The sequence below is a fragment of the Myxocyprinus asiaticus genome, chromosome 28 (assembly GCF_019703515.2).
Source record: "Myxocyprinus asiaticus isolate MX2 ecotype Aquarium Trade chromosome 28, UBuf_Myxa_2, whole genome shotgun sequence".
NCBI classification, from domain to species: domain Eukaryota; kingdom Metazoa; phylum Chordata; class Actinopteri; order Cypriniformes; family Catostomidae; genus Myxocyprinus; species Myxocyprinus asiaticus.
In genome coordinates this window covers 33600516-33627793 of record NC_059371.1, presented here as the reverse complement: position 1 = coordinate 33627793, position 27278 = coordinate 33600516, and the positions used below count along the sequence as shown (strand labels likewise).

Here is a 27278-nt window from a genome sequence, read left to right as displayed (position 1 = left end):
GATTAATGTGTGAGGTTGGTAGGTGGGGGCGGAGGAAGGCATATATGTAACGATATGTTTTAAGAATACAAAGTACAGTATTGCTTAATGCAAAAAGTATCACAGTAAAAATTCAGAGAGCCACTTTTAGGCTAAATTGAGATTTGCTCTCAGTTGTTTTCAAGGTAACCTTGCTTTGACTAAACCATTAAAGAAAAAAGGTCTCAAAAGCAAAGGAATGACAACATTGTGACAGATTATTTACATGCATTGCACCTTTATTTACTAACCAGAGGACTTCAATTAGTTTGCAGCAACACCTTTTCAGCTGTGCACTTGTTCTCATGCATGCTTTTAATAAGATTCTGATCACTAATCATGTAAATTAAATAAAGATGACAATAAATAGCAATATAAATAATTCCAGCTCTACATTTCCATGTGCATGAAAGTAATGACTGCATAGGTAAGATATAATCAATGTACATTTTAAATGCAAGGGTTGTCAGAGTATTGAGATGCAGCACTAAAATGCAGGTGATCAAAATTTTATGAAACAGTCAATGAAACTCAGAGTAAGCAGTATAGTAGGAAAGGTCTGTGGATGGCTCACGGAGCGGAATGGAAGGACACCCAGGGAGAGAACACACACCAGGCACCCAGTGAAGCATCACCACCAGCAGGTCTACGGGGTCTGGCTGGAAACAGAGGAGGCAGACACTGGGCTATCAGCAGAGAGGAGAACAGTGTAAATAAAAAATAAAAAGGACAAAAATAAATACAAGAAGCGAACTATCGCCGACAGAGTAGACAGAATAAACAGAGAGCAGGAGATTGCTCAATAATATTAACTATATTTAGACACAAAATGATGCAGTGTGGAGATAAACCAGCAACAAACTGGCGAGCGGAGGGGAAAGAAATACACGTGGACAAACAAGACACAGGTACCCAACTTCTCTCCTCCGGACCATACCCCTCCCAATCAATCAAATACTGATGCCCCCGCCTGATGTCCAGTAATCGACTGACCGTATAAGCCAGGCCCCATCAATAAGTCTGGGGGGGGGGGGTCCCGGAGCATTGGTGGTCTGAAATGGGGATCGCAAGACTGGTTTGACTTTGGAGACATGGAAGACCGGGTGTATGCCTCGCAAGGCATGGGGCAGCTTTAGGTGGACAAAAACCAGACTGAGCACCTAAGCCACCAAAAAAGGGCCAATAAATCTGGGAGAGAGTTTATGAGAGGACACTTTGAGTGGTATATCTTTGGCGGACAGCCAGACCTTCTGGCTGATCATATACCTCAGAGATGCTGAGCCTTGATATGTCTCCCGGCCCTGAGAAGCGCCCATCTAGCCAATCTCCAAACACAGCGACAATGTGATAGAAACGCATGGACCAAGGGCACCGCTACGTCGGGTTCGAGCTCGGGGAATAGTGGTAATTGGACCCGATGTAGCACTGAAATGGGGAGAGGCCCATAGACGACGCCGGCTGTGAGTTGTAAGCATACTCAACCCATGTAAGCTGTTCTCTCCAGGATGAGGGGTTCCTAGTGGCCACACAACGAAGCAACCCCTCTAGACTTTGGTTAGCCCACTCCGTCTGGCCGTTGGACTGGGGGTGACACCCAGATGACAAACTAACCGAAGCCCCCAGCCTCCCTCCAGAACCGGGACACAAACTGGGGACCCCTGTCGGAAACCACATCGTCGGAATGCCATGAATCTGAAAGATGTGATCCACGACAGCGGTCGCTGTCCCATGAGCTGAGGGGAGTCCAGGAAACGGAATAAAGTGGAAGCCATCGAAAACCTGTCCACCACCATCAAAACATCCATAAAGCCACGGAAGGCGGGTAGCCCCGTGACGAAGTCGAGCGCGATGTGCGACCAGGGTTTCAAAGGCACAGACAGAGGCTTTAACAGCCCCGCTGGTGGGCGGTTAGATTGTTTACCATGAGCACAGATGGGACAGGCCAACATGAAATGTTGTACATCCCACCCCATTGTGGGCCATCAGAAACGCTGCTGAATAACAGCCTCAGAATGTCTCACACCTGGATGGCAGGCCACATTGGTAGGATGACCCCACTGCAGGATGGAGAGATGGACTGACTGTGGCACAAATAACCGACCCGCTGGAACTCCCTCCGGGGCAGTCACTCCTCGAAGCATCCTCCACACCTCTGATTCGACCTCCCAAGACACAGCAGCCACCACCCGGTGCCGAGGAATGACTGTGTCTGGAGGATAAGAGCAACCAGAGGCTTCAAACTGACGGGAGAGTGTGTCCAGTTTGACGTTTTTGGACCCTGGTCAGTAGGATATAGTGAAGTTGAACCTACCGAAAAAAAGAGCCCAAAAGGATCTGCCGAGAATTTAATCTCTTGGCCAACCTAATGCGCTCAAGATTTTTGTGGTCAGTCCACAGCAGAAAGAGTGTACCTGCCCCCTCCAACCAGTGGCCAAAAAAACTTGGTGTTGGTGGAGGTCAGACCCGAAAGAGGGGCAGCTACTTGGCTAAAATTGCGTATGAAATGCCTGTAGAAATTGACGAATCCCAGAAACCTCTGCAAAGCTTTGCGGGAATCTGGGATTGGCCAATTGGTGACAGTTCTCACCTTGGAAGAGTCCATGCGCACACCCTCAGACAACAGGACGTACCCCAGGAACAGAACCGACTGTGCATGGAATGCACACTTCTCTGCCTTCATGAAGAGCTTGTTCTCTAGCAGCCTCTGCAGCACCCGCCTGACATGCCCCATGTGTACATAAAGAGATGGAGAAAAAATCAAGATGTCGTTCAGGTAAACGAAGACAAACTTGTTAATCATGTCCCGGAGAACGTCGTTAACAAGCTCCTGAAAGAAAGCTGGGGCGTTGGTGAGGCCGAACGGCTCACCAAGTATTCAAAGTGCCCTGTGGGGGTGTTGAAAGCTAACTTCCACTCATCCCCCTTCCTGATCCTCACAAGATGGTATGTGTTGCGGAGGTCCAACTTTGTGAAAACGGTCACCCCCTGCAGTAACTCGGAGGCTGAAGACATCAGAGGTAACGGATACCTGTTCTTAATAGTGAAGTCATTCATCCCCCGATAATCAATACAGGGGCACAAAGAACTGTCCTTTTTACTCACAAAGAATAATCCGCACTAGCTGGGGAAGAAGGGTGGATGAGGCCGGCTGCTAGCAACTAACTTATGTATTTCTCCATAGCCCCACGCTCTGGAGCAGAGAGAGAGAAAAGTCACTCGTGAGGTGGAGAAGTGCCTGGGAAAAGATCAATAACACAGTCGTACGGGCAACACGGTGGCAGTGATGTGGCCCGTGATCTACTGAAGACTGCCCTCAGATCATGATAAACTGCCGGAACTACCGAACAGTTTGACCACCTCCTCCTGAAACACACAAACAGAGGGAGATTCAGACGACAGCACAGATGGGAAGTGGGAAGAACAAAAGGCTCCCAATTTAGTAACAATACTGCCAGCCAGTCTATGCGTGGATTGTGTTTTATCAACCACGGATGACCCAAAACTACTGGGTTAGAAGGAGTCTGTAGTAGATAAAACATCTTCCTCATGATTACTAGAAATCCTCAGACTCACCGGGACTCTGGTTCTAGTAATCTGGCCCATAGAAGAGCCACTGAGGGAGCAGATGTTAATAGGCGGGTCTACTGGCACCACAGGAACACCCCAGGTGACGGCCAGGTCCAATAAGTTAGCTTTTGCTCCAGAGTCAACGAGTAATGACACCCGGCAAAGCACTTGACCCTAGACAACGATGGCAGTAAGAGGTTTATGGAGCATGGGGGACTTATTAGAGATGGTGGCACTCATCCCCTGGTCTCTGGTGAGTGCCTGGCTTTTACTAGGCAGTTTGAAGCGATGTGCCCCTCTCCCCCGCAGTATTCATATAACCCCAATAGACACCGGCGGTCCCTCTCCCATTGAGGCAACAGGGTATGCCCAAGTTGCATGGGCTCTTGCTCCGTTACGGCTGTCAACAAGAAGAAGGGTTCTTGGGTGGGTGGTGTGAAGACAGGACGCAAGCGTCTCAGTGTGCAAGCCATCTCAGTGTGCAAGGCGATGGTCCACCCTTATGGCTAGGCTGATGAGGTCATCAAGGCCACTGGGTAACTCCAGAGTATAAACAGCATCTTTTATAGCCTCGGACAGACCACCGGAGAACACATCCCATTGGGCTTTCTCATTCCATCCGCTGGTGGCAGCAAGTGTCCTGAATTTCGATGGAATAAACTCCCTGTCGAAGCTCAGTCAACCACCGAGCCGCCTCCTTACCATGAGCCGCACGGTCAAAAACCTTTCTCAATTCTTCTGAAAAGGCCTGGAATGACTCACAGCACAGCAACTTATTCTCCCAAACAGCCGTTCCCCAGTCACGAGCCCACCCCACTAGGTGCATGATCACATAAGCCACCCTGGATGCCTCGGTCAGGAAGGAAGAGGGCTGAAGCATGAAGACCAGGAAGCAATGTGACATGAATGCACGACATCGATCTGGCTCACCGGAGCAAGGAGCCGGTGCATTGAGGCGGGGTTCCCTGGCGAGCGTGGCGGGTTGTTCCAGACTTGACAATGACGTAATGGAGAAGGGTGCTGTCGCAATGGGAGAAAGGCGAAGCTCCTCTACCTGGGTGGAGAGCTCGGACAGCTTGACCACCACCGACTTTCATGCCTCATGGGATTCAGCCAGTAGCTCGGAATGTTGTTCCAGCAATTCCGCCTGCTGAATGAGTGTGGCTTGGATTGGGTTGGAACCTACTGAGTCCATCCTGGCTGGTTTATCTGTCAGGGTATTGAGACGCAGGACTCAAATGCAGGTGATCAAAACTGAATGAAGCAGACAATGAATTCAGCAAGCAGTATAGTAGGAAAGGTCTGTGGATGGCTCGCAGAGCGGAATTGAAGGACACACAGGGAGAAACACACATCAGGCACCCAGCAAAGCATCACCACCAGCAGGTCCATGTGGTTTGGCTGGAAACAGAGGAGGCAGACACTGGGCTGGCAGCAGTGTAAATAGTAAGTAAAACGGACAAAAATAAAATACAAGAAGCGAATTATCGCCGACAGAGTAGACAGAATGAACAGAGAGTGAGAGATCACTCAATAATATTAACGGTTAGAACTCTTCAGAGAGACTGACACAAAACGATGCAGTCTGGAGATAAACCAGCAACAAACTGGCAAGCGGAGGGGAAAGAAATACACGTGGACAAACAAGACACAGGTGATGACAATCACAACTCCGACCGATGTGCTGATTACCCCAACGGGTAACACGTGTGCGCTGGCACATGACAACTGTCAAAAACACCAAACACAACAAAGAACACCCACACACAAACACAGCGGATCACACAACAATAACCAATTGGCCCAGAGTCCCAATAAGGGTACTGTACATTCTAACATTGTTGTAGCTTTGGAACATAGTGGATTACTCCTTTTTTGTTGCTGGTGAGATTTTCATAAATTCAGATTCAAATGAACATTACTGTTAATATCATACACCAATAGCAAACTTGTATTCCACACTTAAAAGGTTGTGTGAAGACAAACTCAAATAGAGTAGCATTAATATGAGAATAAGTCAGTGGGATTTAACATGGTTTGAATATTTAAATATTTCTCCCCATTATAATCAACACTGTCTTGGGAAAAGTCTCAGCAAAAGCCTTGGGAAAAATAGCATATCATTGTGGGAGTAATAAAAAAGATGTTGTGGACTTACAAAAAGTTGAGAGGATTTTCATGCTCTGTTAATGGCCATTTGAAGTCATGAATGCCCTTTTAAATTGTACTTTCTGTGCCCAGGAGATAAACTTGCATCCATGTGTAATAAATCTTGAATAAATTGCAGAGATTTAACTCTTGTAGTTTATGCACAATGGAAACGAACACTGTTGTACCATGTACTGGCTGATAACATGCAATCTGGTCCTTTGCCAACTCTTCCAGGTTAACTTTTCCTGAAAAAAGCCTGTGCGGGCATTACATTTTGACTTATGAACATAATGTCAGAGAGAGTTACATTGGGAGCAATAATAGACCAGCATCAGAACATGTACATGCTGTGGCGGTATAAGAATTTGGAATTTCATTCTTATAGAATTCATGCTGTCAGAAGACATTTACAGTTGACAGAGGTCATGTGTGAATCATACATATTTTAGTTCTGAATTAGGACTTTTTGTCTGTAGCATAGACATCACACAAGAGAAGCACAGCAGAAAGCTGAAGTCAGTCGCTGGTTGGTTGAATTGTTGTAGTTTCACCAGTGGCTCTGAGAACAGTTTATAATGGACATATGTGATCTCTCGTAGATATATTTTGATGGCACTGGTGCATCACTGCCACTCATCACAGAGGGCTGGTTATCTATGTCCTTGCATGAGTAGGAGTAGGACTTTGCCTCTGGCCTGTCCTTGTGGTATTTCTTGTACTTCATACGATGATTTTGGAACCAGATCTTAATCTGGCGGTCAGTAAGCTTCAGGAGCACAGCCATTTCAAGCCAGCATGGGTTACACAGTTAAGTGCTGAAGTGAAACTCCTTCTCTAACTCAAGCAGCTGGGAGGAGGTGAATGCTGCCCGCACCCATTTACTGTTAGAACAATTACCATTCCTAACTCTTTTTAGAGAACTTCCTTCACCAATGCTGTACCTGAATCCCCTGGAATACATGCACATAAAAGCAAGAATAGAATTACAACGTGTCTGAGATTGGTCAAACATGCACTGAGTAAATGTTCTCCTTCTCCCATGCTCAGAAATTGAATACAACTTGCATCACAAATTATTAACCATGTTATAAGGCTTGAGACTGTAATAAGAAGTTTAGGAACAAGTTACAGATGGCAAACTACCAGATAAAATCTCTCTCTTTCTTGTTGCCTAAACTATGATGCTTGATTTTTTGTTTTGCTTGACATCCTACATACACGTCAAGTTTAAACCCCCAGTGATAAATCAGCATACTAAGAATACAGTACACTGTCTGTGGGCAGACCATTGTTGGTAGACTAATCGCTTAATTAATTATCTATTCCCTATGATTTCTACTGTTGTTGGATTCCTAATGATTTGTGCATGGACTATTTTGCATTCATCGTCCTAATTATCAACATAAGTTGTCCAAGTAGTGACCTGAAATCCATCTTTATGGTATCATTTTTCAATTACAGTATTTTGATTAAAAACCCCTCACATTCTTATATTTACAATGTCAGTATTTTTCCACTGACATTCTATAAACCGGGGGCAACACCTCAGCCTAATTTATATTTTGGAGAACGTATTCACCAATGTGAATATAAGAATGTAGCATATGCTAAAACAAGGGAATCAGCTTTATCTGTGTGACCCAGAAAAAGCTTAGCTCTGACAATATACAATTTCCATTGGAGACTTTTTTTTAATTATTATTCTGCTTTTTAGTCAAGTTTAAACTTCATCAACTTTAGAGAACAACTGGCTGTCTCCAGAAAATAGTATTACCTTACAAGTGCTCCTCTTCTTTTTTTTCTTTTTTTTTTTATGTATAGGTTTTTATCATGAGGAGGAGATATTTTCACACACTAAAACATTATAAACCCATATCAAAGTCCCTGTAGTTCAGAGATATTTGTTTCATTGTGTTTACAGTTGTCAATGAGTGATAAGCATTTACGGAGGTATAATTGCCAGTTTCTTGTGCTTTCTCTGGCCATATGTCCACATATTGATCTTAGGTTTTTATCTTGGCTTCAACAACAGCCTAAGTGTTTTTGACTGACTAAAATTATTAATTTATAAAACATCTTTAAATTAAAATGACCTTTATTAGAATGCACTTGAATTTACTGAAATGGAAGGATATCTTTATTAGTCAAGTTTTAAATTTTGCCTATACCTCTGAACTTTTTTCTATTTAAGGGGGAAGGAAAAACACTTATAACTGATTAATAAATGTGGTTCTCAATGATGTCAGTCATTGACTACAGTGTCTAAGTGACAAATCACATTGACATACAACCAAATCTGACACAGCTCTTATTCGTTATCGATTAAAATGTGACCGACTGATCAGATTAAGTGGGTATTTCTGAGCAATACAAATCAATACCTAATTTTCACTCCAAAACGAGTTCTCTTACCTGATTCCCTGACATTAATGGTTCTCAAGTTTATAGCTGGTTGTGTCTCTCTCATCCAAGGTTACAAATGCTTGGTTGAAATCAAGCAGGACGTTGACGAGTTGCTCCCCTCGTCTCTTTCCATAGTATTCGCATAAAAAGGCCCACCATTCGCCTGGTCATCAGCAGATGGGGAATAGGACCGCTGGATATGTGCTAGTTTTTGAAAGTCTCACACGTGGTCTTCATAATGACTTGTTAAAAGCTTTTCTTCGCTAGGTTGTGTCCATACAGAACTGCTCTCCTGCAGAACACAAGGGGAGAAATGTTGCTCCACTGAAAGATTAGATTTATTGACATATATCTTGTGCAAGTAGGCATTGTTAATGTGATGTTCATGAGAAGAAACCTTTTGCATCTCTAAATGTCCTTATCACACAAAGTGACAAGGTGTAGAAAAACATAAACGTACACTCGCTCGAGTCTTCAATGTTTTCCCCCAACAAGGGTAAACAACGTAGTCACGTGAGTGCCGCCTCCAATAGCCTCGAGCACTCAGGGCTTGAGTTGTAAAGTGCTCGAAAGCAACCAAACAAGGATTCGGTTTGCCCTCCGCATTCTTGAACTATTTTGCTATTTCGAGTGATTATCATGCGTAACCAAAAGTTATATCATGAGCAGGGCTCAGGCATTTACATTGCTGACAGAGTACTAAGAGCCTGATAGGTAGGAGGGAAAGAAAGAGAGAGAGAGAGAGAGAGAGAGAAAGAGTTGGAAAGAGAAAAAGGCGGGCATGTCTGGGATCGCGTTTCCTTATTTTCGCCTAAACGGATTGCAGAAAACAGATGTTTCTGTGATAATGCTTTTATAATTAACACAGTGTAACCTTGAATACTAACTTTCATGGTCCTCTTGTGGTAGGTATTAAAAAGTAATCGCCTTATTTGGCTCATATTTAACGAATTATTCCTTTAATACGTTGTACAGTTAAAACAGCACCATAAGTGTTTTATGTATTTTTTTTCTCTATTTTTTTTTAACAAATATTTTATTATTTAATCAGCCATGAAGATGAGTTAGCAATGCTTCTTTAAAAAACAATTTTAAAAATTGTCAGCAATATACTATTGTTTGTGTTTCTCCGTCGTCACGGATTTATTATGAAAAGGATAAAAACAATGCATCTGTTGTGAACGGGAAAAATAATCCAACACACGTGCTAAACGGCTCCAGCACATGCTAAGGACATTTTTTTGTTTTGTTTTGTTTTTTTGTAAAACGTTTACTGACATGCGACAGTTCTGTTCGTTTTTGTATAGTATAAATGACATCAATAGAATCAATGGGTCTGGTCAAACAAAGGGATTTCTAACGATCTAAACTGTCAATGTACGTCCAAAATTAATCATGTTAAAGAGTAATGAGTTTACTTTTCCAGTAGTTGTCAGAAAAGATTCGCAAAAACAGGCATTTTCGATTGGTCCTCTGTAATATGAATTGCATTGTCTACTATTGCAATGTCTTGATGAACAAAGAGCAGCAACAGTCCACATTTGCCCTAAACTTGGAATGTTAGGGGATCGATAAGGACTTGTTAAATAATGTTTCCACAAAACCAAATAGCTTTATATTCACAACATAATTAGCTTTTTCTCTGACGTCATAGGGCTGATGGAAGGAAGTGGATCATTACTACCGAGCGTTGACTATTCACACGGTAGCTGCCCAGACAGCTTTTTTTCAGACGCCAATCGACACAACAAGGATTCACTTTTAGCCAATTACGCGAATTAAAACAACTATTTATAGCCTACATTAAACTGTCACGTTATAGGCTCTCCCCGTAATAAACGGTAACAAAATTCAGTGTGAGACGAGTATTAACATGAAAAGTCATCACCCATCCTAATAGCACAATGTCAAAGCAGTGGAAAGCGCTCAAAACGGTTGTCTCTATGTGATTAATTGTGCACAAGGACTAGTCCCTTTTCATTTACTCTCCCAGTGCCTTGTTTGAATATGTACTTAGACACTCGGCTCTGTCAACGACATGTCTAACGTATTTTTTAAAAAAGTCTCTCAGCGATTCACTTTCTTTCTTTCAATGTAGGGGTCGTTTTTGTTCAGGATTATATAGAGCTAAAGAGCTTCCAAGACTCAAGCGTGGAAAAGCGAGTTCAGGACAGATATGTTTTTGAAGCACATATGGGAGCCACATATACACATACCTTGGACACTGTATTGAAACAATCATGTGTAAAATGGGAGTGTAAGGACAGCTCCAAATAGCTTAAACATTTCCAGTCTTCTCGGCTCTGAACAAGTATCTTTCATTTGGAAGACATGGTTCAGACCATAACGAACCGTTCATATACTGTTTATTAAAGAAGATTATCAAGGAGCCATGAGGCTATCCTCTTCAGTTGTAAGGCTAAATCAATCTTGTTTTAAGAACGATTTGTTATTTTGAGTTCAGTGAATGGCTGTCACAAGCCTTGTCAAATAGAAGCATTCACTATGCATATTACAAGTCCGGCATCTGCCGAGCCGCAGCTCCATTAACATGAAATATTACTGCGCCCGAGTGTGCATAGAATGCAAGTGTACTCATACCATAACAACAGATGAATTAGATATCTAATGCGATTGAAGAAGTTATATATCCTATGTTCTATAGGTTATATTCGATATATGACGATGTCCAACATGCATTTTATGTTATTATGTTGTCTTTAATAATAATACAAATTTGAAAATGAAAATGTGTATTATTATTATTAGGCCTATTATTGATGTTCATGGTGGTGTAGGTTAAGGGAAGTTTTTATTCTGCAGGTGTTTTATCTTTCATATTTCTAACTCTTACCGTATATTGTTTGAAAGTCGTCTGTGATCTTGGGAATTTTCTAATTAAGGTAAGTTTGTTCCCTTGTCTCATGCCGCTGGGTCCATTCACTAAATCTGAAAAGGAATCTTTGATGTAGTGGCTCAGCAAGACCATAACTCAGCGCCTCCGCCGGTACACTACAATTCTCAGTGAACTCTGTTTGAACCACTTTGCTGGCAATGAATCATTTTTCTTTCTCTCACAAAAGCGCGCCGGTCGCTTTGGGTGTCAACCCTTTTATAATTCCTCCCTACCTTCTGCGCTCTTGTGGTTGCTGACACAAACAGCTGCATAAAATTTCGATAAAAACATCGCTTTAGCCATTTCATGCAAAAATAGTTCATCTAAAGAGGCTTAAAACAACAGTAAGACAAACGTGGAAAATAATAGACAAACGAAGCGAATGCACATGGTGCCGGTGCACACAACTGTACGGGACAGTCTATAACTCCAAATGGGTTGTGACGTAACCTAAAATTGTTGCAGGTAAAAAAAAGCCCAATTGATTACTGATCTTAGAATGAGTGCACTTTGTAAACTCTATTGAAGGATAAACGAGTTTAAAAAAGAATGGTATTTAAATAGATTTCTTACTTTCCATGTGTTCGCAGGAACATTTGAAATCCACAGTACTACCTTAATACATTAGCTTTTCATAAAAGCATCATAATCTTTTCATTGTTTCTGAGAAACGCAACGGAAGCAGCATTGGAGAGATAAGAGAGTGAATCCAGGAAAGGATTTTAATGAGCAGAGGATGTTGTCGGTTATAACGATGTATACATATGGGCCTGTCTCTGAAGAGCTAAAAAATAGATTTATATCTTCGGTGCCTTGCGTTGCTGTAAACAATCTGCACCTAAATAAAAGGACTCAACTTTACATTGATCTCTTAAGTATTCCTGAAACTTGAGCTGCGGCCATTCTTTTTTTTTTTAAATGAGCTTCAGTTGAGGGTCTATTATAATTATTCATTATTGTTTCTCCCTTTTCTGTTTCTAGTAGACCATGCCACCAGTAACCAGTGGTGCCAGATGACACGAAAGCACATACCACGTCAATTTAGTCGACTATGGAAAAATATAAAAGTAGGATATTTAAACAAGGGAAACGTGAATATGCAACAATCCATACGTGTTACAATTTGTTTAAAGTTATCTTGTTAAAACAACATAAATTTACCCAGTATACTTAAGCTGTAAATGTAGTGACTTAACATATGACAGAACAAAATCAGGTGAACTTATGACTAAAACTGTACCTGCCACAGTGTATGTCAAGAGCTTTTAGATAATATACCTTTGTTGAAATCCACATTTATGGGTTTTATTTCTGAGTGGCCTAATCTTCACCCTTACCTTTACCAATTCTTATAAGTTATTTAAATGGCAACTTGAATTACAGTGCAGCTGCATGTGGCTGTGCTGTATTCCCAAAGCAAATATTCGCCTTATGTCATGGAAGTTTGCGTTGAGTAACGCGCTAATGAGTTTCTAATGAAGAAATTATTGTTGAAAAATTATTTGAAGCTAAAGATGTCTAACGGCTTTGTGCATGAATAAACTGCAAGGTTTGAAAGCAAGTATATCTTTATTTACTGGATGTAATTAAACATTGTCAAAAAGATCTACGAATTTACAATCTACGAATGCTGTTTCACTTTAGAAAAGATTGAATTAATCATTACGACGCAGCAGCACGTCTAGTGACCTCCTCATGACCGCATATGTTTAGACACATTGCAGACACCCCGGAGGCCTGGACAATAGCCTCAATAACACAATTCTGCATCTATACCGTGACACTGGGAACTTAGTTGCACCCAGGGAATCTTTATTTTAGGCTTTATGGGTAGTCAATGAATATAGCGTTATGAATTTATAACCATCGCTCTAAATATTTATTTATTTGTGTAATTATTTATTCCGAAACTCTGAAAACTGGGTGAAAATAAGTTTTCTCAATATCTTGATATCACATGAGGCTACTTAGACTGCTCCTTTATATTATTGGGCATTATAAATGTAGGCTATCATTAAACTCAACATGTAACCACGTCATTAGATATGGATGAGTAGTAGAAGGGATTTAACAAAACTTCCAAGATTCGTTCATCTCGTTGCAAATGTGTCATGGGACGTGTAAATGTGTAAAGACTACAGATGAGAACACTCTGACATATGTGCCCTACAGGACTGCGCCCAGCTCCTACATTCATTTCCCCACCTCTAGTTGTCCTTAATGCCCGTTTACATGAGTTATATGTATGGAAGTTTGAGAAAGAGAGCACTTAAAACGCCAGATGCTCACAGGTGGCCCTTCATTCATTGGACGACCTTTCTCAGTCTTAAACTGCACCCTGTGTCAAACATTTCTGTGCCAAATATCAAGAGATAGGATTCTTTATTGTGTTTCGCAACTTTAGAGACGGAGATGAAGGCTCAGGTTAATGTTATATAAACAGAACATGGGTTCTAGCAGGGGCGGTGCCAGGATTTTTTCACAGGGGGGCCGGGCAGGGCACAGTGATTAGTCTGGGGTTGGGGGGGGGGGGGTGTCTGTGAGTGGAGGGCCAGGCTTCTGTCCGATAATGTAGAACACAAGGCTCTTAAAATTTAGTGCCAGCAATTGTAGCATATTGTTGATTACCACAACAATTAATTTTAAATGGTCCCTCCTTAAAAAAAAAAAAAAAAAAAAAAAAAAAAAGCACAAATCTGGGTTCCAGTGAGGTACTTACAATGGAAGTGAATGGGGCCAATTTTTTGGAGCAGAAATGTGAAGCTTATAATTTTATAAAAGCACTTACATTAATTGTTCTGTCAAAAATTATGTATTATTTTTTGTTGTAAAGTTGTTTAAATTGTATTTTTTACAGTCGTTTTAAGATTTGTTGACATTATGTCATCATCGCAACTAAGTCGTAAAATTGTCTTTAACTCTACACAGAAGGTTTGTAAGCGATTTTATCAATAAAATCACGTTAACACACAAATTGTTTATATCTTGTGGCTATACTTTTGAAATAGTGAGTATTTTACCATTTACGGTTTGGCCCCATTCACTTCCACTGTAAGTGCCTCATTGAAACTCAGAATTTAGCTTTTTTTTTTTTTTTTTTAAGAAAAGGAACAGCAAGTCAAAATTAATTGTTGTTGTAATCAACATTATGCCACAAATGTTGTCGACTGAGCTTAACTTGTATTAAACCCAGAACATTCCTTAAAGATCATCTTGCATTGCACGATGATGCAAAAAAAGAAGACCAAAAACAGTCACTCAAACACGCTCATTAAAAGTTATATCTGATTGTCTGTCAGGTAATTTCAGGGGACTATCATGTGGTATGGACACACTGCGGGGTCGTTTAAAGGCAATTTTTACAAAATATATATACAGTACTGTGCAAAAGTTTTAGGCACTTGTGACAAATGTTGCATAGTGAGGATGTCTTCAAAAATAATGCCATAAATAGTTTTCATTTATCAATTAACGTCATACAAATTCCAGTAAACATAAAAAAGCTAAATCAATATTTGGTGTGGCCACCTTTGCCTTTAAAACAGCAACAATTCTCCTAGGTGCACCTGGACACAGTTTTTCTTGGATGTTGGCAGATAGGATGTTCCAAGCTTCTTGGAGAATTCACCACAGTTCTTCTATCTATTTAGACTGTCTCAATTGCTTCTGTCTCTTCATGTAATCCCAGACTGACTCGATGTTCAGTGGGGGGCTATTTTCTATTTGCAAAAGTAATGTTTGGGAGTCTAAAATGTATTTTTCCAATTGACACACTAAAACTGAAGATATAAATAACTATCTTAAGACAAATGTTTTTGTAAAACATCTTAAGTGCCTAAAATTTTGCACAGTACTGCATATACATATATATTTCTTTGAAATAGTGGCTTTGCATTAATGTATCGTTTGAATCCTTTGTCTCCGATAAACTGTGAAAGCAAGCGGAAAGATCCAGATCCAAAGATTAAATTACGCACAGTTAGGAGTGATCCAGGCAAGGGTGTAGCCAGGAAATTACTTTTGGGTGGGATTTTTTTTTTTTTAAAGCAAATTTTCCTTAACAACAGAGAGGTATGCATTCAAACAGTTCTTTCACACTGTCAGAAATCAGATATTTTGCTTTTTTTTTTTTTTTTTTAACTATTTTAAAAAATATATATTTGAAGTCATAAAATAATCTCTAATATTCTGGGTGGGCCTGGGTCTAATGGCTATGCCACTGGATCCAGGGCTGTCGTAAATTTACGAACGTTTTACTAGATTACGATGCTTTTGGGAAACGTGCTGTAGAGATGAATTACTCCTTACTACTTACGTTCTATTTAGCTTTGGGAATCCCCACACTCGTTAATTGTAAATAGAAATCAAAATTCCCAAAAAGTTGGGTTCATTAAACAGTCAATTGAAGACTCACGAAATTATTAAGTCCTTTTAATGTCGCAAGCCTTCCAACAATTACATGGTGCGTTTTCTGTGGCTGTAGAAACCGACGTGATTGTATCACGGAATTTTCATCAGGTCAGTTACAACTATAGCTATTAAATATTTTAGAATGAAAGAGCCGTTTTCCTCGGCCCAGCCAAACGGTGGCAAGTGTCTTTTCTAAACCATTTTGTGATTTTTGTCCTGCTTCCTCTCTCTCGGTCTGCTTTCGTTTGGGTGGCCATTAGGCATAGCTTTTGGGGTCATGTTGAGTGTAAAGGTGAAGGGGCAAGGCAACAGAACAAAGATTATGGAGATGAGCCCCATGCAGACAATCTGCACTAATGCTTTTTTTTAAAAAAAAAAAAAAAAAAAAAAAGGAAGAAAAAAAAACAAAAAACATCCCAAACAATGCGAAAGTTAAATGCATTGATAGGCACTGACCTAGGATGCATATCCACGGGACAATATATGTATTTACCAGTTCATGAGTCAAGCGCATATAGTCAGTTTCAGTGCTGCTACCTTTCTGCAAAATAACATGATGACCCCGGATTCAACTCTGCGCCTTTTTGCGTTTTTACCACGGCTCAGTTTACACAGACGGCCTCGTAACAATGCTAAGAACTGAAACCTTTCATCACTAACTTAATTATTTTGAGACGACACTTATCTTACAAAAGGGGTTGACAAAATGCATTAAAGAATAGCGAGGCAAATAAGAAAATATTCACTAGGCTGCGTAACAGAAAAATTGCTTATAAATATGGTTCCATATCTTGGATTGTTCAGGGAGTGTTGTTCATTTATTAAATATATATATAATAGTGGTTCTCGGTGGTCCTGGAGTACATTGCATGTCTCCCTTTTCGAATGTTTCCCTTATCTGACACCCAGTTCAGTTGAAGTAGCAGTAATGAGCTGATGAGCTGAATCTGGTGTGTTAAATAAGGGAGACAACCAAAATGTGTCCACACCAAGGACACTCGCTTTGGGTGGGTGTTACAGTACTGTGAGATCCCAGCTCCTAACAATGCCTCTCCACTTAACGACTGCAGACGTCTCTGAAGGTTGCATTAGTATTTGTCTTTAGGATTCAGTCAATGGATGCGATTTTAAAACTGTCCACAAATTCAGTTTAATATCTACACCGATCAGCCACAACATTAAATCCACCTGCCTAATATTGTGTAGGTCCCCCTCGTGTTGTCAAAACAGCGCCAGCCCACATCTCAGAATAGCATTCTCAGACGATATTCTTCTCAACACAAATGTTCAGAGTGGTTATCTGAGTTACCGTAGACTTTGTCTGTTCGAACCAGTCTGGCCATTCTCTGTTGACCTCTCTCATCAACAAGGTGTGCCAAGACTGCCAAGATGCCACTGTTGGGCCCTTGAGCAAGGCCCTTGACCCTATCTGCTCCAGGGGCACAATATCATGGCTGATACTGCGCTCTGACCCCAGTTTAGCTGGGATATGTGAAAAAAAGATTTTCACTGTATATGTGCAAATGTATAATGTGTGATAAATAAATATAATTATTAAATTATTATTATTAAGGTGTTTCCGCCCACATAACTGCCGCTCACTGGATGTTTTTTGCTTTTGGCACCATTCTGAGTAAATTCTAGAGACTGTTGTGTGTGAAAATCCCAGGAGATCAGCAGCTACATTTATACTCAAACCAGCCAGTCTGGCACCAACAATAATTCATGTGATTATCTAATCAGCCAATCGTGTGGTAGCAGTGCAGAGCATACAATCATGCAGATAAGGTTCAGGAGCTTCAGTTAATATTCACATCAACCATCAGAATGGGGGAAAATGTGATCTCAGTGATTTGGACCTCTGCATGATTGTTGGTGCCAGACGGGCTGGTTTGATTATTTCTGTAACTGCTGATCTCCTGGGATTTTCACACACAACAGTCTCTAGAATTTACTCCGAATGGTGCCAAAAACAAAAAACACCCAGTGAGCGGCAGTTCTGTGGACGGAAATGCCTTGTTGATGAGAGAAGTCAACAGAGAATGGCAAGACTGGTTCGAACTGACAGAGTCTACGATAACTCAGATAACCACTCTGTACAATTGTGGTGAGAAGAATATTGGCACTGTTTTGGCGGCAGGAGGGGGACCTACACAATATTAGACAGGTGGTTTTAATGTTGTGGCTGATCGGAATATATTTAATATAGTTACACACTTAACGGTGTAACTTCCTGATTCTTAATTTTTTTGCACTTGTTGCTTTGAAACAACGCATGTTAGAGACACTGCTTATTCGGCAAATTGCATGGATACACTGGCACTAACTTGACAAGTGTAAAAAATTCACGCTAAAGACACATGTGAAACCTGATAATCCTGATGCAACACATCAGCAACAGAGACACTGTAAAAAGTGAAAATGCATGTTTAGCTATTTTTGCAGGAGCTAGCTCTTCCTGATTTGACCCTAAATAATTTGTTTATTTGATGCAATCTAATGTAAATTAGGTTGTTTTAGTCATATTAAATATTTTTTTACTTGAATAAAATAAAATGAAATTACATATTACCACGTGAAGCACATTTTTTGGTTACCTGACTTTTTTTTTTTTTTTTACAGTAAAAGCCTAATTCATACCTAATACAGTACCTGCCTGTCCTCAGTCTCTAACGTCTTATAATACAGAATCCGTCAACAATTCTCATGAAAAATGTGTCTAGTGGTGTTACTAACATGTTTACAATACACATTTGGCAGTGTCAGGGTCACAATAAACGCACAGGAAAATAGTGCTGATTCATTTCCCATGTCGGTGAAGTTTTTGTTTTCTGAGCCCAGTTGCTCGAAAGTACACCTTTAGTACGTGCAAAATGTGTTTTTAAGGCAAGTTTCCCAAAAGCATCCTTACCTGAGTAGCACGTAAGATGTTATTTTAGAATAATGAGAACTTTTTAACACTCGTAGAACTGCAAGGTACAGTAAATTGATCTCTGTCTTTCCGCTTCATTGTACTGGGAGAAACCAATCACCCAATGCACTTTACAACTGTGAACACTGCAAAGTGAATAAAAGCAATAAAGGCCTGAACAATGTTTGCTGTATTTAAAAGCATAATAGTTGATCATTTAGACAACCAATAAGTTAAAATCTTACATGTTTCAACTAATCATAACTAACACAATGAAAATGGATAGATGCTATTTTAATAAATAAAAATATATGAATGTTTGATCATCGTGGTGTTTAACACTAACTAACTAAATAAATAAATGCATTAATAAATAAATGAGTTTGATAGAGCGTGCGGGAAGCCTCGGTTCTGCAGAAAGGTGATGATCTTGTTGTTCAGTCTCTTCCTCCTCTTCTTCCAGCAAAAGCAGGTCTAAAAGTCTAAGCACAACAAATGTTGCATGGTACAACCCTCAATCATCCTGGTGATTCGTGGACGCACATAAAGAAATGTCTGCTTTCCTATACGATACAGTTCACTAGTGCGGATGGTAAGTGTAGTTACAAAATGTGCAATTTTCCGGGGCTCACAATCATTAGCCATTCTGTTAAGTTTTGCATTTGTACATTTTACATTCACATTTTGTTTTTGTTGCAAAACTGCTTATTTTTCTTCATTTATAAAATCACTAATTCTTCGTCACTTGCAGAGACACAATAATAGGACAACGTCTATAACACGAACGTGCAGAGATTTCTGTGTTTTGCAGTGTTTTCACATTATCGCACAACTTTCATGTTGGGGAGACTCGAGATTGTGACGAAAGATCTTAGCACCTTTGGTACGGACACATCTTGAACGGTCTCTTTAAGTTCAACTTTATAAGTAACGACCTATGCGCTGGTTTTGAAAACGATATCCATCATTAAATAATAAATGACATATCTTACAACGAACTTTAGAGTGTGATCTGCAACTTTATCAGAAAACAGGTCTTAGTGCAACTGCTGGCGCCATGTTGTTCACTCTGCATAAATTAAATTATTACGATTAATCTGCCCTCTATATTTGTACACTAACAGTTTCATAACTATATTCAAAAGCGTTTGGTCAATCATGTGATGTCGCAGAATACCTATCTAACAAAAGACTTGCCAAAAAATGTTCTTAATGCTTTTCTTAAATGACAGTCTTAAATAATTTGACCGCCTATGCCTGTTAAAAAACGAGTATCAAGTGTATAGGCAAGTACTGTCTTAAATAATATAAAATCTTAAAATATTTAGAATATTTAACAGGCCTACTTGTGATAATTTGTACTTGTAATCTGATGTAGGCTACATATTTTCAGCAACTAATTAAAAAAGAATATGAGCATTGCAGTTGGTTATATCCCTAGTAGTGTAAAGCTATCTGCTTAATCAAATCATAAAACTATGATCCCTAAGCTTCCCATTCAAGGCATTAATTACCCAGCGTAAAAAAAAACGGTTTCGTCAGGAAAACCATTCATATTTTACCTTTAAGTTTTTTTGTCCGAAACTATTAGTGACGTTATGATCTTTTGCAGTTACATACTTTGACTAAACAGGGCTCACTGTGAAAAAAAGTTGTGTTTGGTAACTTTAAATAACCTTTCAAGTGGTAACGTGACTGAATTAAATGGTTTTGTTAATTTTAAAAGTATTATTTATTATGACCGAATCAACCTGACTAAATTCGCAAACACAAACGAAAGTTGCCTACTTTAACCATCAAATCAGGTTGAAATAGCTCATTAAAGTTAAAAATTCACGTTTTCGCTTTTACAGTGCTGTGTGTAGCTACTAAAATTTAAACTTATAAATAAGTTAGGTGGAGCAGCATAGGTCGAGCGTGATTTGCTTTTTTCACTTTTCTTTTAACATGTAATTTTCGTGATAGAAAAATACCTTTACATATACCAAAAATCAAAAGTGTAAGGCAGTCAGTCAGTGGCAACGCTCCCAAATAATGGGAGAAGGATTCTCAAAAAAAAAAAAAAAAAAAAAAAGCTCTTGTCTGGGATACTAAGTATCGTGCGTTTAAAAGTTGTCATACCTGTATAATGTGATCAAGCAAAAAGCTAATAAGTAGATCTGTCAGTAAAAACTGGTATTAAATAGTTAATAGTGAATGACAATATTTTTGTAAGCTAGGCTATGTATCTTTTGTCCACTTTGTGCGTGATTTTTTGTTTACTGCATAATTGCTATTTAGTCTTTATCTTTAAGAACAAAATGATTTTCTTTGCTCAGGTATTTAAATATTACATTACTAACACACTGAACATGACTTATGTTAACACGTTACACTAACAGCCTTTCTAAAAACTGAAATTTCAAGGTCGCACGCTACAGAAGAGCCTTGTCTCTGAGTTCACCGATGTCGCACATCATACGGTGCAAAGCATCAAAGGAGAAACACATTCAGATGTCTTTCGTCTATTGGCTCATCAATGTAACACACACACACACACACACACACACACACACACACACACACACAAAAAAAAATCCTAGTGCCTGTGAGGGTGCACACAGAAGGTACACGTTAGAAAGCTAGTGGGGTCACGGGGTGGGAAAGGTCGGTCGACCCGGCTGAAATGAAACTAATGGGACAGAAAATGTGTCCCCAAATTGAACTCGACTTTTCTCAGTTGCCACAAACTTCAATAAAGTATCTTTTCAGCCTCGCGACATGGAGGCGACAGCATCTCGAAAGAAACTGCCGGGATGCTACGATTTAGGCGTGCACATTCATTTCTCTCTGCTGTTCAGTCACATAATGGTCTCTGAATGCACCTACTCTTTTCAAGTGCCTTTCCAAAGTCATGGCCAAGCCGAAGCGATGGCCAATGCCTTTCTTCTCATTTAGGTTTGGACAAACTATACGCTGAAACATATTTTGGAGTGACGCTTTTGTGCACAATTTAGTGCCTGTACAACTAAATACATAGAAGTACAATTGACTTTGCTGGCGGACTTGATTGATGGTCTAAAATGACTCACTCCTTTGTGCTTCTCAGCCCCCCACTTAGCAAACCGTTGTGTAATCTTCATTCAGGTCAGGCCGATTTTCAATTAATCAAACACATTCCTTGTTTTCTGTACATTTTTGTGTATCAATAGTGAGACTGAAGTGTTCTAAATGATTTCATAAAAAAAATCTTGTGCATTTAGAATTCAACATCCAGGATTTAAAATCGATCTAATGTCATAAATACCAAAAATTCACAGTGAAGCATCCTCTCCATGCCGCATTGTAACTGTCCAGATTTTGGAACTGTGTGTCTAGTTCTCAATATGTGGCGATGACGTTGCTTCGGAAATGATCTAGCGCCACTTTTAAAAACAAAACAAAACAAACCAAAACAAAAGGAGTGGCCTGAACCAGAACTTTCAAATACACCAAGGAACTGTGAGGATATTTCACCGCGTGCAAACGATTTTTTTTTTTTTTTTTTTTTTTTTTTTACATCACTGTCGACATAGGCTACCTGACCATAAATTCAAAATTACGAAACAATTTCGAAAGGGTGTTTTCACAAATATTGTCTCTATTCATTAGTCCTATGACACACGAATGTTTTTGTCGCCATGTGTAGTATGACGGTTAGTGTTTGGTAATTCGTGTCAGACTCTGCATCAACTGAATCTATACTAATTTATTACCATTCCTTTTAAATAATAACTAATTCAGAGAGCTATTATGCTCTGCATGATCACCATAACATCTGAAAATATTTCAGTAAGACCTTTAAATGCTCAGTGAATCTCTCCAGTTAAAATGTAATTTGTACGACCAAGTTCATAATACACATTTTATGTTTTAAGAACATATTTTCACTTAACGAATATTTTACTTTTAAGTTTGGCTTTGAAAACAATGTGTTTGGAGATATGTCAAAATTAGTTTGTTAGTTTGACAACGTGCATGTTAAAGTGGAATGAAAAGTGGAAATACAGGAAGTGCATCACTAGATTAAATGCTGTAACTAATACGTTGAATACTGTAATTGATTTTCAGAGACATTTTTAGCAATGTTGAAATCAGTAATGAACAGCAAGCCATTCTCCGGAGTGAAGAGGTCCCCACTGAAAAGGCCCGAATTACGTGCTACATTAATCGAATGTGTGAGAAAGTGATGGGTGCACAACCTATCCTAATGGAGCGCACAGGTATAAGAGACGATGTTTTAGATATAAGAAACGGTTTGTCATAAATAAAATGGTTAATTCATTCTCTGCAGCAAAAAATATAATTTTTTAATAAAAACAAAACCCACTCAGGACCACTGGTGTATATTTTGCTGTTAAATGTAGATATAACATGATTTTTCTTTTGGGCCTATATTTGCATTTTTAACTGTCTATTAACAATAAAGTCTGTGCATCCCCTGTTAAAACTGTAGAGAAAACCTTTCGCTGTTTATACGTACGGTATGCATTTAGTCTACATTGTGCAATAATAAAAAATCAGTCTACATTGTGCATTAATAAATATACACCCAAGTCTAGGTAAAACTAATAGACACGTTTTATTGACCAATATAATTAGCACAAATACACTAAACTGGTTTTATTGCATCTAACAACAATCTGCTGTTAATAGCCTAAACACAACGCCATCACAACAAAACTAAATGATAATTTAAAATCGTAACCTTTCCATACGACAGATAATCCACAGCATGTTGTATTTTTAAAGAAAACAAAGACGTTTAAGATTTTCTATCGATATCGACGATAATGTTTTTCATTTACAGTACAAAAAAGTATCCCCTCTCTCGAGCGAGAAATAAATAGATCAGTTGTGCACTTCACCTTGGCAGCTGAGCAAAGAAGGGCCCACAAATATCATTTGAATAAAATGTCCATAACCTGCTTCGTCCAAAACACTACTCCTGGGAAAAACATCATATTGATTCAGCTTTAATAAATTAAACCCTGTTTTGCGTAAAAAATAATCCATAGGTATTCGCAGTAATCCATGCTATATAACATGCATTTTATATAACTGTGGACTGAAAGGAATCCCCTTTATGCACAAGATACCTACGAAAACAAAATATATTATATTTGATCAATAATCAGTCATTTTGATCTCCCCTTCTCTCCTTGAAATAGTTCTCTTATAACCTTGTAATATCCTCGCCACGCTCTGTTCCAGAGAGGTCTTCGGAGGCTGACATGGTGTTAGTGGTGGAAGCTGCCGCCACAACGCCAGCCGTTGAGCTTGTGTTGGACCCAGAGGAAATGCCCGTTGAAGACGAGGATCTGACTTTGGTGTTTGGCAGCCTATGGTCTTTTTTCCACTTCATCCTGCGGTTCTGAAACCAAATTTTGATTTGCCTCTCCGAGAGGACCAAGGAATGAGCAATCTCGATTCGTCTTCGCCGTGTTAAGTACCGATTATAGTGGAATTCCTTCTCCAATTCTAAGACTTGCTGGCGAGTGTAAGCAGTTCTAGACCGCTTGGGTTCCGCTCCATTGTAACTAGAGTTCACTGGAAAGAGGAGAAGCAAAGGGAAAGAAAGAATAGAAAAGAAGCAGCAAGGGAAGGATAGGGTAAACAAGCGTGACTTTAACTGAGAAATGGTGGCGACAGAGCGGGGCGAGGGTGGGTTCAAATATCTCAAACTTATGTAGCTTTCTATAATAAGGCTAAAATCACTTTGGACTCAGCACTGAATTATTAATGTAACATTATAAAGCTTAGTTTTTCTCTGGTCCCAGATCTCCCTCACTCTCTCACACACTCATAACAAGAGAAGCCACATGGTGATACGACTGCCCAGAGTATACCTCGGCTATAAAATTTATGGTGGGTGTAATTACCAATGCCTAGTCGTAAATCCGCCTCAATTGTGCCATTTCAAAGGCTTCTATCCTATCGTAGCAGAGGCTGGCCAGGGGATGTGTAAAAAGGAGTGAGGCAGACGGAGAGAGAGAGTTAGAATGAGGGGCGAGCTTTACAGTGCTTAAGAGAAATACACTCAAGTTGCCTACCGGTGCTGACGTGAATTTTCTTCATCCATGGGTACACCACGGGTTGTTTGGCAGAGGCTGAGCTGTTGGGATGCTCCGGGGTGGCTAGATTGCAGGCGGAGGATGCAGCCGGAGGGGTAGCTGGAGATAGGGGTAACGGTGGGGGCTCACATGAGGCAGATTGCCCTTTTCCGAGCAGGTGCCCCGCATGAGGCAGTCCATGTCCTCTTTGAGTATCAGGTTCAGGGATGCTTGCACAGTTGTATTGACGCTCCTGGTAGCTTGCCCGTGGAGGGTATAACTCCTGGTGGTGATGCTGGTAGCCACTGTCCCTTGCACGGCTGTAATATTCGGGGCTGTGTTCGGGAATGTAGCTATTTTGCGAATATTCCTCACAAGGAGGAAATTTCGGATCGATGTAGTTAGAGTCCATCAAATACGAGCTCATGATCATTAATTTCTGGAGTGGAAAATAATTTTTCTAGCTTTGTCGTTTTTCTGCTCCATAAAGCCCTCCTACTAGCGAGCAACCCTGTAAAGTTACTTTTACCACGTGATATGATGGCCCAATGGCATGGGGCTATGTAGTCCCCGGATAAGGAACCAGAGCATTCGCCAATGTACCTTAAATTTTCCGCCATTGTGCGCCAAGTCTCTCTCTCTCTCTCTCTCTCTCTCTCTCTCTCTCTCTCTCTCTCTCTCTCTCGCCCTATCTATCTCCCCCTCTCTATCACACACGCACGCATACATACAATGGGAAAGACCTCTCCTATCATGCCACACCACCATGGGCTGTTTCCAGAGTTAACAAGAGTTTACCAATGACTTGTTTCGAAATAAAGAACAAATAAGACGTCTAATTGAGACAATAATGGATCAAATATACTCCACTTACTGCCAATAATGATAATACATGATCAAATGCTATTTCTGCCTCGTTTTATTTACTGCAATCCAAGCAGGCAATATGTATTAGAATTAGCAGGGTATATTTTTTGAGGTACCTCCAGAAAACGTGCATGTCTCACTCGTCGTTTTATAGATTTTTTTTATTTTATTATTATTTTTTATTTTATTTTTTTTACTTCGTTAGTGTTGTAGCCAAGTAAAAACGTAAGAAATTATGTTTTGACCTCAGGCAGTTGAATTACTTTTATTGGGGAGTATTCTGTGTTTTTTTAGGCTATAAAAGTTTTAAATAAATCGTTTACAACGGATGGCATGCAGCATATTTCCTCTTGCAGCATACGTCCTATACCGTTTATAGCTCATTATGTTCATGTCGTCCTGTACTAATTCTGTTTATTTAAGCCCATCTACTAATGACTGTAAGAGCAAAAAACTTTAGCACGATGTCACGTGCCTTTGACTAAGACGAATACAAACCCAGCTTGGCTTTCGTGGCTTTTAAGTCGCCCATGTATTCCTGTAGAGACGTATTTGCGATTTTCATTTTTTGGACACAAATTCGGTTCTACAGGGTACATATAGACGACTACTGATTTTCCTCTTCATCTGGAATGGGACTTAAGCATTTTCTGGGTAAAGGTTTTTGGGTGGCAAAAATAATATAAACAAAAGTAATATTTGCTTTGCTATTATTATTATTTTTAAATGTCTAAACATCCACTTTATTATTTCACGAAAGGTTTGTTGAATTATATCCCATTGATATTAGTGTAATTTATTCTTCTACTGCTCGAAAAAGATATGCCAAGGTATCTGAGCTAGTAAGACTTAGGCTGGGTTTCCAGAAGCACTAAGTAGAACGTTAGCAGCACTTAAGTAGTACTTAATCTCTAAGGCGCGTTTCCCAAAAGCAACGTTATCTAAGTAGTTCGTAAAAACTTTCGTAAATTAACGAGAGCTTTGAACCGCTCTTAAGTCCATTAAATGCAGCTTATCTCTCTGACACCTTTCACTGTTTATCAAAGACAATGGGACATTGAATAAATTGTTTAATATTATTTTGATCATTGGAAAGCCATTGTAAACTATTTCAGAGGATACACAAGTGTTGAAAAATCGCTATGAAATCAATAGGCAGTCTCCGCAGTCTGAACATTCAACATGATAGGTTTAAATTACAAGATACAGAATAACCTTATATTAGTAATACAGTATAACCTTATATTAGCCTTCTCTGATAAGCATAATTGTAATGGCAATAATTGTAATGCCATGTTATTAAACAGATGATTTAAGAAGACATGAGTAATATATGTGACCATGCAGTTTAAAACTTAAATAAATATGCTAATACATAATTAACATTTGGTCAACAAAGGAGATTAGAGTAAGAGTGTGCAATAAGAGATTCCCTCTCTCTCTTCCTCCTCCTCTTCCTCCTTCCTCCAATGGATGTTTCAAATCAGCTCGCTTATAGTCTTTTTACAAGGCAGCAACAAATTGCATGATGCATAAGGCTACAAGTGCACAGTGCCTTGAACTCTAACCAGATGATCTATTAATATTTAGATAGGTCTAAGAGTAGTTCAGTACTGATGCCCGTCATTAATTTTAATCCTGTTCTGTGTACATTTGTTCAGTTTCCAGCCAAAAAACTTTAGGCTACATGACAGTCGCTTAAGATTCACAACACGCACATTCAAGTTACATGCATTTATTGCGTCACTTTCATTAATCTATATGATTGAGCATCAATACATCTGAATGTCTGTCTTAAATCCATCATTATTTCTATAAATAAATTCTGTAACAGCTAATACATTTCCGCGCCTCGACAAGGTTAAAAACAACTTCCATGTTTGTTTGTGTTCCCATATTATTTTAATGTTGAGAAGACAAACTCTGGACATATTTGCCAAAATGATCAGCACCTTTGGACTGGACAGCTCCTGTAACGAAGCAC

At 39.6% G+C, this 27278-nt stretch overlaps 1 protein-coding gene and 1 long non-coding RNA gene across 2 annotated transcripts in view; both read right to left on the bottom strand.

The window, feature by feature from the left end:
* Positions 1-234: 234 nt before the first annotated feature.
* Positions 235-27278, bottom strand: part of LOC127419147 (uncharacterized) — a 50525-nt gene continuing 23481 nt past the window's right edge. Inside the window, exons 3-5 of the long non-coding RNA XR_007893613.1 lie at positions 8149-8431; positions 5744-6677; positions 235-5013 (exon numbers count right to left, since the gene is read on the bottom strand). This is a non-coding gene — a long non-coding RNA (uncharacterized LOC127419147). The remainder of the gene's footprint in view (positions 5014-5743; positions 6678-8148; positions 8432-27278) is intronic.
* Positions 22938-25212, bottom strand: hoxc4a (homeobox C4a). The gene is made up of 2 exons (XM_051660306.1): positions 24428-25212; positions 22938-23924 (listed from the first exon to the last, which is right to left on the bottom strand). Exons 1-2 carry the CDS (start codon positions 24858-24860, stop codon positions 23551-23553), a joined length of 807 nt encoding a protein of 268 aa, XP_051516266.1. The 5' UTR covers positions 24861-25212; the 3' UTR covers positions 22938-23550.

Bases quoted from the DNA above. Each gene is read 5' to 3' on its own strand.
- hoxc4a (XM_051660306.1), bottom strand. From the start codon at position 24,860: ATGATCATGAGCTCGTATTTGATGGACTCTAACTACATCGATCCGAAA. The intron at 23,925-24,427 runs GTAGGCAACTTG...TCCTCTTTCCAG, and splicing joins GAAAATTCACGTCAGCACCG to TGAACTCTAGTTACAATGGA.